The 14,462-nt window shown below is 29.3% G+C and overlaps 1 protein-coding gene across 1 annotated transcript; it reads right to left on the reverse strand.

The window, feature by feature from the left end:
- Window positions 1-10,789: 10,789 nt before the first annotated feature.
- Window positions 10,790-14,220, reverse strand: LOC108778306 (putative uncharacterized protein DDB_G0286901). Its single transcript, XM_018545441.1, has 6 exons — window positions 14,162-14,220; window positions 13,707-13,771; window positions 13,421-13,600; window positions 12,744-12,879; window positions 12,050-12,664; window positions 10,790-11,866 (listed from the first exon to the last, which is right to left on the reverse strand). The coding sequence occupies exons 2-6, from the start codon at window positions 13,740-13,742 to the stop codon at window positions 10,872-10,874; spliced, it is 1,962 nt and encodes a 653-aa protein (XP_018400943.1). The 5' UTR covers window positions 13,743-13,771; window positions 14,162-14,220; the 3' UTR covers window positions 10,790-10,871.
- Window positions 14,221-14,462: the final 242 nt, after the last annotated feature.

The following is a 14,462-nucleotide window of genomic DNA, read 5'->3' on the forward strand; positions in this document are numbered from 1 at the left end:
CATCCAGTATAGCCGACGCGCAGGATTATATAATAAGTATCTCTAAATGCACACAGTGACTTACGCTATCCTTTTGACTGTGTGACGCAATTCTCTTTAACAAACAGCGGATCATTCAAGAAAAGCGTACGATTACTGCTTTTCAGAGATTGTAAAAGCTGTAATAGTAATCCTAAAATCTAGAATTTCCTATTAGAGTGTATACAGTTAAAAAGTGTACCATTATCAAATTATTATCTTTTATCTCCTAAGAAATAAAACATACTTGAAAAAGATTTTATATATTAATTTACCTAACATTATTAATCGTTTTTCAATTACATTTCTTTCAAGAGCGATAACTCAAATAAAGTCATATTGCGCCTTGACATCTTGTCTCAATTGTGCAACAAACAACGCGTTACGTTTTGAGGAATTGTAATTTAAAGCCAGCATTAATCTTGGTTACGAACATCTGCTTCGGAACTCGGGAAAGACACCAAGATAGAAAGTAACGATGTCGATGATATTAATTCACAATTGTCGAAGATAACAATACGTCAAGCAGTTTCCCATAGCGATAGGCGTAACCTGAGGCACAATGCACATTTATGATGTAAATGCGGTGCGGAAATGTGATTTTACGTCGTGATTTTATGTGAGCGCGCGACCTCCGACTGTTCCTTTTTACGGACGTTCGTTACGTCGCGACCATGCCGTTAATAAGATTCCAGACGGCGATCTTATCGCGTTCAATTAGAGAAATCTCGTGGGCGGAGAGGCGACGCGGCTGAGTGAGGCAGAAAACGATGGTCGTTGTGCTCTATACACTTTCGCGATATTTCCTTATTTTTTCGCGAAAAATGTATCGCCTAAAGCCAGTATTACCGTGTAGGATTGCAAATTGACAACCATAAGCATTAGCATGCGTGAAAGCTTAATATTAAAAATTTAAGGTTAGAAATGTTACTTTATAAAAATAATATGTTACCTTTACTTTTTGTAAAAAGTAACTCGTTATCATTACTTGTTATTACATACTACAGATTTTCAGTATTGGCAATGACTATCGCAATGCCATCTAAGATATAAAGTACAAAATATTTTTCAATGAAATTTCTATTATTAAATATTTCTAACTAATTAAAAATAATGCGATCTATTAACTTTACAGCAAACTTTATCCCAGGGATGTTCCTGAGAACATTCTCAAAACGTTGGAACATTCTCAAGATATTTTTCAAAACATTTCTCGAACATTTATGATATATATAGAAAATAGTTATAATAAAAAGAAATAATTACTTATAAAAATAATAATAAATTATATATATCATCATCATCATCATCATATCTTAAAATTGGCGTGTCACGCTTTTTTGAAGCCTCTATTCGTTGAGGCTGTTGGTATTCTCTGATTTTGATGTGGTTCCGTATCCGGGGGTTTTCGGGGTCGAATATGTCGAATCTGTACTCAAAAATTGAAAATTCGAAATAGTTGATCCAATATGGTGGACGGAAATGTTACTGAAATCCTTAAGATTCTTCGATTTTGTTGAAATTTGGTTACAGGTGGTTTTTGGGGACGTTCGTTACGAATCCGTATTTAAAACTTGAAAGTTCAAAATGGCGTTTTGATTCAGTCTTCTAAAACCTGTTTTTGTCAATCTGGCGGATGGAATATAAGGGGGATTTTGGTTTTAATGTTTTTGAAGTAGAATTTAAATTAGCAACAAAAAGCCCTTGAAGAATATGTACTTGATTTTTCATTTACTGCTATTTTTCTTTGAAAAATGGATGGACGTGCCAACTTTACTCTTAAGTCAGCACAGCCACACTGTGGATCGAATCCTTCGACATAAACGATGAGCAAAATATCGCATTTTGGATATTCTTAGAGCAAATAATTCTAGAAACATTTTGAAACCAAATTGGTCCCGGCAATTGATTGCTTTAATGTACTTTACTCTTGTACGCGACCCAGCACAGCCACACTGTGGGTCGAATTTTTCGACGTAAACGATGAGCAAAATATCGGATTCTGGATATTCTTAGAGCAAATAATTCTAGAAACATTTTGAGACCAAAATGGTCCCGGTAATTGATGCTTCAATGTACTTTACTCTTGTACGCGACCCAGCACAGCCACACTTTGGGTCGAATTTTTCGACGTAAACGATGAGTCAAATATCGGATTCTGGATATTCTTAGAGCAAATAATTCTAGAAACATTTTGAGACCAAAATGATCCCGGCAATTGATTACTTTAATGTACTTTACTCTTGTACGCGACCCAGCACAGCCACACAGTGGTTCGAATTTTTCGACGTAAACGATGAGTAAAATATCAGATTCTGGATATTCTTAGAGCAAATAATTCTAGAAACATTTTGAGACCAAAATGATCCCGGTAATTGATTGCTTTAATGTACTTTACTCTTGTACGCGACCCAGCACATCCACACTGTGGGTCGAATTTTTCGACGTAAACGATGAGCAAAATATCGGATTCTGGATATTCTTAGAGCAAATAATTCTAGAAACATTTTGAGACCAAAATGATCCTGTCAATTAATTGCTTTAATGTACTTTACTCTTGTACGCGAACCAGCACAACTACACTGTGGGTCGAATTTTTCGATATAAACGTTGAATAAAAAAATAAGCTAAATATTGTTTATCAAAATGGTAGAATTAATGTCGCGATCGAAAACAATAATGAAATTCTAAGGGTTTTCAAATTTCAGGGAAATTTTGTATTAGTAGGAATTAGAGGAGTTGTTGATTTCAAAACAAGTTTCAAAGAAACATAATTCATAATATTTAAAAAGAGTACAATGGACCATCGCGCGCGTAGCGTGCGCAAGGAATGTGCTAGTATATATAAAGTACGGCTAAATTTAGTACTATTATTGTCATAATTTAATATGGCATTATCATTACCCAGGAAAAGAAGCAATCGTTAAAGAAAAAATAACAAAGACAAATAAACAGGGGGTAACTACATTACAAGTAATGTGTTACTATTCACCCATGAAAAAAAAACAACCTGATATACAAAAATTTCAAGATATTAGTATATTACCATTAATTTATTGTTAATGAGAACATAATATAATTTAGAGTATATCTTTAGAGTATGTGAAAAAGCGTATAATACAATATTATGTTTTTAAGAGAATTGCAAAATGTACAATGCTACTTAACAGTCTTTCGGAAAATCAGATTTCCGGACGGAATCCAATCTTGCTTCAAGATCTCTTATTGCTAATATTAATTTAAGATGATTAATACGATACTATAACGGCCTTACTAGAATCTGTAGATTATAATATTTCTTCATATAACTCTTTGCAATAAATATAATAACTACATATAAAAACCTATATCTATTATTATAATTAGAAATAATTGGCTGAATTGCGCATTAATTCTTATACGCGCGAAATGGTAATAAATCCGAGGTTAGCCGAGCGGCCAAGTAAATTGCCACGCTATCGATTCGAAATACGGAGGTAATAACCCTAAAGAGTGAAAAGAGCATGTGGACTATAATAAATCGGTATAATTGGACGGTTCTAATTGGCTCGCAATTCAAGGTAATCTACGATATTTTTGCATAGCCCTACCGATGTTCTTATTCGCAGTTAAATCTTCCAAGAGGAGCTCAATGAAACTTATAATCATCCAATTTATCACAAACAAATTTGTTAATTTACATAATAGTATTTGTATTTTATTCATCATATTTATTAAAAAGTATTTGGCAAAAATATGATATTCTACATACTGATTTTTTGTTTAAGAAAAATCAATCATGATTGTTATTTATATTTTTTTCATTAAATATATATACATTTTTATTAGTTTAAATTAACATTATCAGAAATAAAATGAACTTATAACATTATTTAAATAAGTAGTAAAAAATCAACGTATTTATTCCATTCGTTCGAGTAGTTGTTAATATGATACGATATGATTTATCCTATAAACTAATAACTAATAAAACATTTTTGGTTTTACTAAAATTGTGTATCTCTATATACCATATAAGCATGTACAAGCACATTGCTCTCTTCAAAAATATTCAACTTTTAGATAATAACTTTAATTAATCAAATCGTATCATTATTACAAAATTCTTTTTTAAATTTGTAAAAACAAAGCTTGTATATCGTAATTGTTAATAAAAATCATAAATACTTTTATATATATATATATCGATAATGCAGACGTTAAACTGATACTGAAAAACTGTCGATTGCTTTCTTCGAATCAGTTGTACGTAATCAGTCATTATATATAATTGTATAGTACATTTGATCACATCTGTGTGTGTGTTTCGTAAGTTATTGTATAATCTTTTTCTCATTTCCTCTTTTGTGAAAATCGTTTCAAAATTGTCACATTCTCATTTGATATTTAAAGAACTTTATTGATATAATTATATAGATATTTCCATTTCTATTCTTTTCTTTTCTATATTAATTTAAAATCGATCAAACTCCTATCGATGTCAACCACAAGTCACAGCTTTATTCTCCCAACTTGATTCAATCTTAAACTGCAGAAAATGATCGCATTGTTTGGAAGTTCTAGTCGGCTCGCGTGAATTTTCCTAATTGCGCTAGTAATAATAATTGTATATCGATTCACGAGAAAATCGTCGCAGTTGATAGATAAGTCATATCGTATAAATAAACTGAAATAATACGAAATTGTTACTTTAATTTCTTTTACGTAATATCTGAAGATAAATTTCTAGAATTCTTGTAAAGCACATCGCAAAAAGTGCGGTTAACTTCATCGTTAAAGTAACTTTATTATCTACAGCAAAGTTATAAATTTAACTTTCATCAAAAGAGGAACGTCTATAAGAAACTGCACACGTTACGTGATAGAACAAAAAACCTTATATGGCATTCAAAAATCTTTCATAATGAAATAACACAGATACTTATCCATTTAATCTCTTTTGGCTCTTGTATATAAAAATGTAATTGTAAATGTAAATGTGGCAACTCGCATTTAATAATTAATTAATTACGTAAAGCAAAAGAGAAAATAAAGTACGTTATAAACTAATAAGTAATAATAATAAAAACAGGACTAAAGATATTAAAAAATCTATTTTTATTATTCGCACTAATATTTATTATTCATACTAATTATAATTAATTCAAAAATAAAAGAAAAAATTTTAATGAAATAAATTGTAATATAAGTGTTGCACAGGTTTATTATACTTATACAGCAAAATATATTGATAATATTTCTCATCTCATTATGTCGATTTCTCATTTTCTGCCTCATTTATGTCATCGCAGAAAAGCTTTGAAATTCTAGGGGAGATCCGGAGGGTTGTATATATACACGGTGTGGTGTCGTAATATTATACACTGTACAGCACACTGTTCGCAGTGCAGTAACTACGATTACGCATTACAACTGACTCTGCATTTCCTCGATCGTGTATAGGATCGCTTATGCATTACTACCGGCGCGGCGCGTAAAAGTACGACTTTCGCGCGGACTACTTCTGCCGGCCACCTCACATGAACGCGATTTTCCCGCGAGGCTTTTTGTTCCTCGTCTAGGATATAAACGCGAAGGAAATTGCGCCGTCACGACTCGGTTTCTCGTAACGTTAGCCACTTTGCCGTGTAATGTTGCACTTGGGGAGAATAGCGCGGTTTAAAATTACATCGCGATGCGCGCGATGATATGCAGATTAATACCTACGTTTCCGTAACCTCCCGCGTCGCGAAACAACGAATAAGATCGCTTAAACTTGTTCAAAAGGTTTAATTAAAAGGTGTCACTCCTTACGCGCACTTTACAAAAATTACAGCTCTAGCAAATTAAAAGAATGTGTACGTATTCTTAAAACAAATTCGTGATTGTAACAAATTTCTTTCAACGTGCAACTTTTAAAGATCAATAAAGGAAGGGAAAACAGCAAGTTATTATGTAAATCATGTTCAAATTTCAATACGTGAAACGACTGTTATTTTCTAATCGAATAACATAAGATTCGGCGGTGCGGTGAATCATTATCTATTATCCATAATGTCTTTCTGTCCTGCCTTTCACACAATCATATATGTTGATTAGCAATTCAAGTGATAGTTAATTTATTTAAAGACACGTGCGCAAACAACAGATAACGGCAATATTACAGATTGCAGTGAAATGGTATTCCCCTTTTTCCTAGAGACATATCGGTGAGTTCACCATCGAGAATAAACAATAGAAATATTACACAGATTGCAATAAAATGATCTTCCCCTTTCGCGGAACATCGGTGAACTCATCAGGCTCGAGGATAAACAATGGAAACGATAATTTAAATAAACCGTTGCAACACATGTAACAAAGTAGTGTAGGGAAACAGCAAAATTTGAAAAAAGTTGAACCGTCTTTGGTTTGCCCTAGATTACTGAAAATCTTATTAAAGTTAACCTTTAATCACTTCATGGTTTAATTGATTTGATTTATATTTTGTAGAACTATAAAGGTTATCTAGTATTTAGAATTTGAAAAAATTAAGCCCTTTATAAATTTTTCAGATGAACAAATGGACCATATACTGAACTATGGATTATGCAATTATACACCAGAAATTATAAAGTTTGCTACACTACTTAGATCCGACTGCACCAATGTAAAATTTACTTTAACTTCGGATCAATTTACTCATCATCTTTTTCTAATTTTAAGAATTAGAAAAAAAATAAACAGCAAGTTAAACCAAGATTCAAGTTAATCTAATCTAATATAGTGGAACTAGGTCTTAGTAAAAATAAATGCAAGTGTAGATTGGAATCAGTAAATTCTGTTAATAATTATCCTTTGTTGAGATATCAATATTATATCAATATTATCAGTATTATATCAGATTAATAGTATGTTACACTGAAGTATTTATATACTCCTCCAACTAAACTTTACTAAACGATGCCAGTATACATCAGAATCTGTAAATACGGCAATTCATAAGATGTAAGTAATTAACTATAATGTTTCATATATATTGAGTACTTTTCATTGCATTAATATATTAATATAGTCAATTTATTATTTGATCTACTGCGAATATTTGGTAAACTTTAATAATATAAAATCTCTTGTCATGCCTATACTCAATAAAAAAATTGCGTGTAAAATTACAACAATTACAGGTAATTTTAAGACCCATTATTAAAAGTATTTACGTAAGTAAAATTACAAACGTAGATAAAATTATTCATATTTATAGCGATTAAACAATTGGCAAAAGTAATTTACGTTTAATTAAGTTATAAAAATACTCACGTAATAATTCATCAAAGAATTACATATATTTTTCGCTACATTACTGAACGTAAATTTTTTTCAAACATGCGTTTAAATTCTCGCGGTCCAATAAGATTTGGTATATCGTAAATTTTTTTTATCTTAAATGTCACTTTTCCTTTGCAACATATGTACGAATAAAAATTAATACGTATACAATATTGTATTATCACTATATGTTATGCATTATAAAATTTAAACACATATTTACATAAAAATTATAAAATATTGTAACACTCTCTCTCTCTCTCTCTCTCTCTCCCTCCCCCCCCCCCCTCCCTCCCCGTGTCTGATATAAATATATATTTTTGCAAGATAAAAATACAAATTTTTGTAAAATTGTACAATTTTAGATATTTCTACTATAAATAATACACATATAAATTGTGTAATTTTTACACGTATTGTTTATATAATTTTATGCACATTTTTTTACAGTGCAACATTATATAATATATTTCTTTAGGAAACGCTTCTCTGAAACATGTAAACCGTGAACAGTAGAATAGAACATAAAATTAAAAATTATTCTTTATATAAGTAAAAAGTAGATCACTTATTAGAAGTAACGAAAAAAAAGTTTAATTCAAGATCTAATGGTAGGTATTATACAAATTCCGATGAAAATTGAAAAAGATGATTTGCATCCGCTCGGAAATAAAACTTTGTTGTAAAATGTAAGCTCTCGAATTACGTTTGCTACATCATGATAATTTCATTTTAAATGCAATAACGTAAAAGTAATGTTTCCTTTCAACCTTTCGCAACATGGCAAATAGCTGGAAGGTGAGGGCCGTTCTAATTATCGTACCTTACCACAGGGCAGTCAGGACAAGGATTAAAATTATATATGAAATGATCTTAGATGTATTTAATGTGTACTGTCGCTCAAAGATTCTTTTTACATGACGTCAATATGAATGGTTCCACACGAATAACTGTAAAAATTGTTATTATGGTCCGAATGTTTGTATTTCAATACGCAGTCAGCCGGATAGTTTTACGGTCCAAATAACTCAAAACGAACATGTTGTTTACGGTACCAAATTATTAATCAGGTATAACCCACACATCGGAATTTTCTCTTACCCCGAAATGAATCCGGTGAATGTTGTCTTCGATCAAACCTTCACAAAATTCGATAGGTAATTATTACTCCAATAGGAATTGATTTAAATGTTAAATAAAAATTACGCAAATTTTCCAATTTTAATTTCTGCAAATATAAATTATTCTATTTAAAAAATTTGTAATGTGATCTTTTCTCATTTACTATTAATCACATTATCAGATAAATTATGTGATTATCTTAATATTGAATATTAATAAGCAACTTATTTACCAATTTATTATTTATCTAATTACGGTAAAGATTGAAGTTTCCAATAGAAAGTTGATGACAGAGTAGAAATTAATTCTGTTGACATATATATAAATTTCTGATTAAACTGATCAAGTTATATAATTAATTTAATATCCATTTTCATGTTAACTAATTTATTAACCCTGCTGTTAATTCTCCTGCAATATCCAGGCCTAATTACAAAGGATTATATTTCTTTAGATATATGTCACCTATTATAAATATCCGTTGATCCAACAGTACCTATATCTCATCTAAAAACTATCTTGGCTAGTGATATCATTTTAGTAAATCAGTATGCTCCAAGTAAATTTAACATTCTGTAATATATCCGTTTAAATAATGACCGGAAGAAAATTGAGTGTGACTATTCCTTTTATAAAATAATTATAGTTCGCCTGTCCAATAATTATTATCTTTGCCTTTCCATCATTACAGAAAACTAAATAAAAAGAAATATACAATCCCAGATTGTCGTTTATTTTTATCAATGAATATTAAAGACAGGTAAGGCATAAAACTTACTGAATTTTATTACAGAAATAAAATATTGTACTATAAGATATTTTTCTGGAATAAGATTTGTATGTTATGTGTTAGAAAAAGAATTAGAATAAAGAAAAATTTTATCGTAAAATTAAAAACGATTAAAAGATATAATTTGAGATCGAAATTATTTGTCGATATATATAAACTTGTACATAGAGGGAAGTAGCTTTGACTTAATAAATTAAATAATATATAAAATTTAGTAATAAAATTAGCTCTCATAAATCATTTTTTAATTATTTTAAATTTTAAAATAAAAATTTTTTATTTTATAATAATTTTTCTTTATTAAACGGATATTTTCTTTCAGCACTAAATCAAAGTTTGCAAAAGATGTTTTTATTCATTACGTTCAATCTTATAAGAAACAGTATCTTTGTAAGATAGCAGGAACAATAGACGAAAAGCAACTTCAAAATATTAACAAATGTCACATTTGTCACAAATGTAGATGTGATAAAGACCGCATTATTCATCCTGACAATTTAACAGTTGATGTAATCTTATTAATTTTCTTATTTTTAAATTATGTTTCATTCCTAGTAATCTAAATTTTCACGTACAGTTGAACATAAACGTGCCTATAGACAATCTTCTCAAAAAAGTGATAAACTACATTAAATATAAAATGATTAAAAATATTGATTTACCTAAATTAAAAGACACACACTACATAGGAATAATATTAGGAATTACAATACCATGTTACTTCAATATACATAATGGAATTTTGAGGTGAGCACTGTTATAACACAAACGAGAAAATTAATATATATTTTGTACAATATTTTTATTGAATGATCTACTTTAATAAGATAATTAACATTTCAGAAATCTTTCGGATCTCAAAAGGACAGAAGATGCAATTATATCCAACGTAGGACGAACACAAAGTATACAAGCTGGCTTTGGACTTTCCACGGTTAAGTTTCAATATAATTATACGGTAAGGATTATAAATTGTTAAATGTTAATAATTAAAAAATATTAGGCATAAAAACAATTCAATCTTTGGGTAAATTAATATTTATCTTAATACACAGTTTACAATTGGGTTTATCACATTCAGTGGCAAAATAAACGGAACTGTTGATGGATTATCAATAGTGGCAAAACTAATCATTGATTATGATAAAGAGTGCAATGTAAATGTGAAGTACGTCAAAGTAAAAATTGGCCAAATTGCTCTACAAATAACTAATTTAGGTCTACTCACTAATTATATCACTAATTATATCACTTCGTTAATAAATACTGAAGTGCATAACAGAATCGAAGATTTTGAGAAGATCATTGAACAGAAAATCAATAAATTTTTGAAAAATCCAACTATGATAATATAAAATATGATATATTTGTACTTTCACTTTTTAATTAATGTAAGTCATTATCGTACCAAGAATTTTTATGAAATATCAACACTTTTTAAATAATAATTTTTATTGTATTATACAGCAAAGTAATTAACAATAAGTAATAAAAATGAAAAATTGTACTTGAAAATTCCAATATTTTCATTTTATACTATAGAAATATACATATACATACACATTTGTCTGTATAATTTTTGTAAAATGTTCGTTAAAAAATGCAATTGTTTTATATGTTAATATTGAAAAAGACTTGAATAGATTCAATTAGACTATGCATCGTTATTTGTATCAGGAACTTCTGCTAGTTTAGCAATAACAACTTCGGAAGTTTCAGCTTTTTGTGCGTTATTATCTATATATTCTTGATGGGAAGAATTATTTTCATCTTGCTCTAAAATTTCGTTTGTTTCAATATCATTGTTAGAATTAGTAACTACAGAATTATCTTGCATAGCATCATTATTCATGTTGCTAGAACACTGTACTTCCATAGCAGTATTATTACTTGTACTCATTGCATGCTTCAAAGCTAAATATTCCTTCACTGATCCTGTTGGAGTTTTCTTAAATGCAACAATTACATCAGTCGTCAATGGCTGTACAGATAAGTTTGGTGATTTATTCAGTTTGTACAATCTTTGACGTTCCCGCAAACGTTTCCGGATCTCAGATTGTATCTTCGATTCTTTTATTACATTTTGAACGTCATCAGTCTGATAATAACGTGAAGTCCAAGTCTCAGCTGAATCCGAAACTAATTTTGACAAATTAGTTTCGGATACAGATTGCTCATTTTTTTGCTGAGAAAAGACATTAATTTCATCTTGACTTTTATCTTCATCGCTATTGTCTATCTCCATGACTTCACAGTAATCATCTAAATCAATATCATCTACATCCGTCGATTTCTCTTCTTCGACTTTGTTTTCTTCTGTTAATTCCTGTTTTGTTTCATTTCCTTCTTCGCTAATAATTTCATTTTCGTCAAAAGAATTTAATTTCGACTTAATATCTTTATTACTTGATTCCTCATTAATCTCAGTGATATTAATCTTTGTTAATTCTGGAGAGTTTGTAATAGTAGAAGTAAGTTGTAATTTTCCACGTGACTTTTTCTTCGACTTAATATCTTTATTACTTGGTTCCTCATTAATCTCAGTGATATTATTCTGTGTTGATTCTGGAGAGTTTGTAATAGTAGAAGTAAGTTGTAATTTTCCACGTGACTTTTTCTTCGACTTTTTCCGTCTCTCGGCAACATTACCTGCAGAAATCGATATTGACAATGTATTGTTTTTTATATCTACATTTCTATCGGGCATTATTGCCTTATTTGTGTTAATTAAATGTGTTTTAGTTACAGTATTTATACTATATAGCTCTATTATTCTTTCATTTTCTTTACTTTTCTTCAAATTTCATAAAATGGTTTTAATAGAATTTTCACCTGAATTGGTTACGGGTTTTCCAGCTTCGGCCACACAATCGTTTTGCAACTCTTCATTTACTTGTGCTTCTTCTCTGTCACTATCACTAGACAATTCGACAACTGGAGCAGGATTAGGAATTACTAAAACAACATCTTCATCTTCGCCTTTAATACTTTGTTGAGAATTAATAATTTTTTCTAATTGTTTGCGGCAATTCTCTTTCGCTTTGTCATCTTCAGATGTCCCAATGTTATTTTCTGTCGCTAGAATGTCATTTGTTTGTAATGAGCTAGAAGGAATTATATCTTCCTCTTTTCGTATTAAAGCTCTTATTGCACGAGCTCGCATTTCTAGCTCTAATAAATCTAACAAGCTGTTTCCTTCTTTTCCTTTATCTTTTTCATCTTCCTTTTTAATTTTAGTGTTTTCAGTTTTATCAGTACTTTCGATTTTAATGTTACATTTTGTTTTAACATTAGGCTTATTTATATTATTTTTTTTATTAATCTGAACTTTTCCTTTAATTTTTGTTTTATCTTTCTTTAATTTTCCTTTTGCACCATTCTCCTTGGTAGATGTATCATCATCGGTTAACCATTCCTCAGTATCAGAAATAATTTCTAAGGAAGGACCTGTTAAGAGGAAATTATAAATGAACAAATTATTCTATAAAACTTACATTCTATTTTTAAATATCTGGTATTTATATACCTGAATCATTAGAATCTTCACTTATATCTGAAGATTCCAACATAGGATTGCCATTTAATATAGATAATATTCGAGCTTTAGACATACCATTTAATTCACTTTCACACCATTCTTCAAGTTCATTTAAATCCATGTGCTGTATGAATAAAGAATAATACGTACTACTTGTGTGTTTAAAAGAATATTTTTATATAATTATTAAATATTTAAAAAATAATAGAAATTAAATAGACTATGAGTCTCTCTAAGCTAAGATGTAAGATACTCTTTAATATAAACAAAAAGTAAAACACAAAACTTACAAACGTTTCTACCCTTATCGGATCATCAGTGTAAACAATCTGAGACACTACCGTGTCTCCAGATTTAAACATAAGTACAATTATATATCAGAATTAGATTCTTTTGTATATAACGTTAAAAATGAAAAGTTTAATAGAATCTAATTCTGATATGTAATCGTACTTGTGTTTAAATAGTGTTTACACTGGTGATGACCCAATAAGAGGAGAAACGTTTGTGTTTTACTTTTTGTTTATATTAAAGAGCACCTTACATCTTAGTTTAGAGACTCATAGTCTATTCTATTATTTTTATTATTTTTTATTTATTGAGTCTCGTTATTATTAATAATTTTTTAATATTTAATAATAATATTTCACACTATAAGAACTCACTTTAAGAACTTGTGGTAACATGAGACGAATCTTTTCTGGCTTAACAGATTTAAAAAGTTGTCTAGCTAATATTTTACGATCAGATAAATATTCTCTAATTGGCTTTAAATCTCTTGCATCAATCTCTTCTTCATCCGATGATAATGATGAAGATGTGTACGAAGATGCACTGCTATATTCCTAATAATAAAATTATTTTTAAAATAATGTGCACTAAAAATTGTTTCGTAAAATTTTTATAATTAAAAGCAAAATGTTCTATAAATATATAATTACTGATAAGTACCTTGTTGTTGCTTACACTATTTTTACTCTTAGACATCTTTATGTTTAAGAAATAAATACTTCAATCTGAATAAACAGCAATGAACATTGAAATAAATTACATTAATTTGTAAAACAATTCACACATAAAATATTTTTATCTGAAAAATGTATAGGTTAATAGACCTCTATCACAATCCTGTTATATTATCTTATATTTTCTATGTTAAAAAATAAATCTATGTTTACAGGTAAAAAAGAAATTTTGAAAAATCACATAAAAAAATTAATAAAAATACAATTAAAAGTAAATTTAATAGAAGAATGAGTCAATTATAACCTATTTCTAGGTTACATACTTTTACCACTGTTTCAATACGTAATTGACAGAAATTACTATTGTTACCGTTCACGATTATATATATGTAAGATATTTACTTGGTTTATTAGATACAAGTTTATTATAGTAAACAGTACTTATTTCTTGTGACAAGTATAATTGACGTTACTAGAAATTCCTGCCTGTCTTGTTTACACATACAAAATTTTGTGATAGCGATTTAAAAGAAATGCGCCATCATTTGGCGCATTCGACAACGACATCATCGCATCCGATAAAGATTTACTGAGAGCATCGTACAGATGTCACTAAATGAATGTGCCAGCACTGTCACATTTCAATGCGACAATATAATGCGATATAACCTGTACTGTTGACAACTGTTTGTCAACAAAATGATATTAATCAAATATAATTGCTGAATGTTCGCTCACAGTA

Source organism: Cyphomyrmex costatus, unplaced genomic scaffold, assembly GCF_001594065.2.
Source record: "Cyphomyrmex costatus isolate MS0001 unplaced genomic scaffold, Ccosl1.0 scaffold5, whole genome shotgun sequence".
Classification (NCBI taxonomy): domain Eukaryota; kingdom Metazoa; phylum Arthropoda; class Insecta; order Hymenoptera; family Formicidae; genus Cyphomyrmex; species Cyphomyrmex costatus.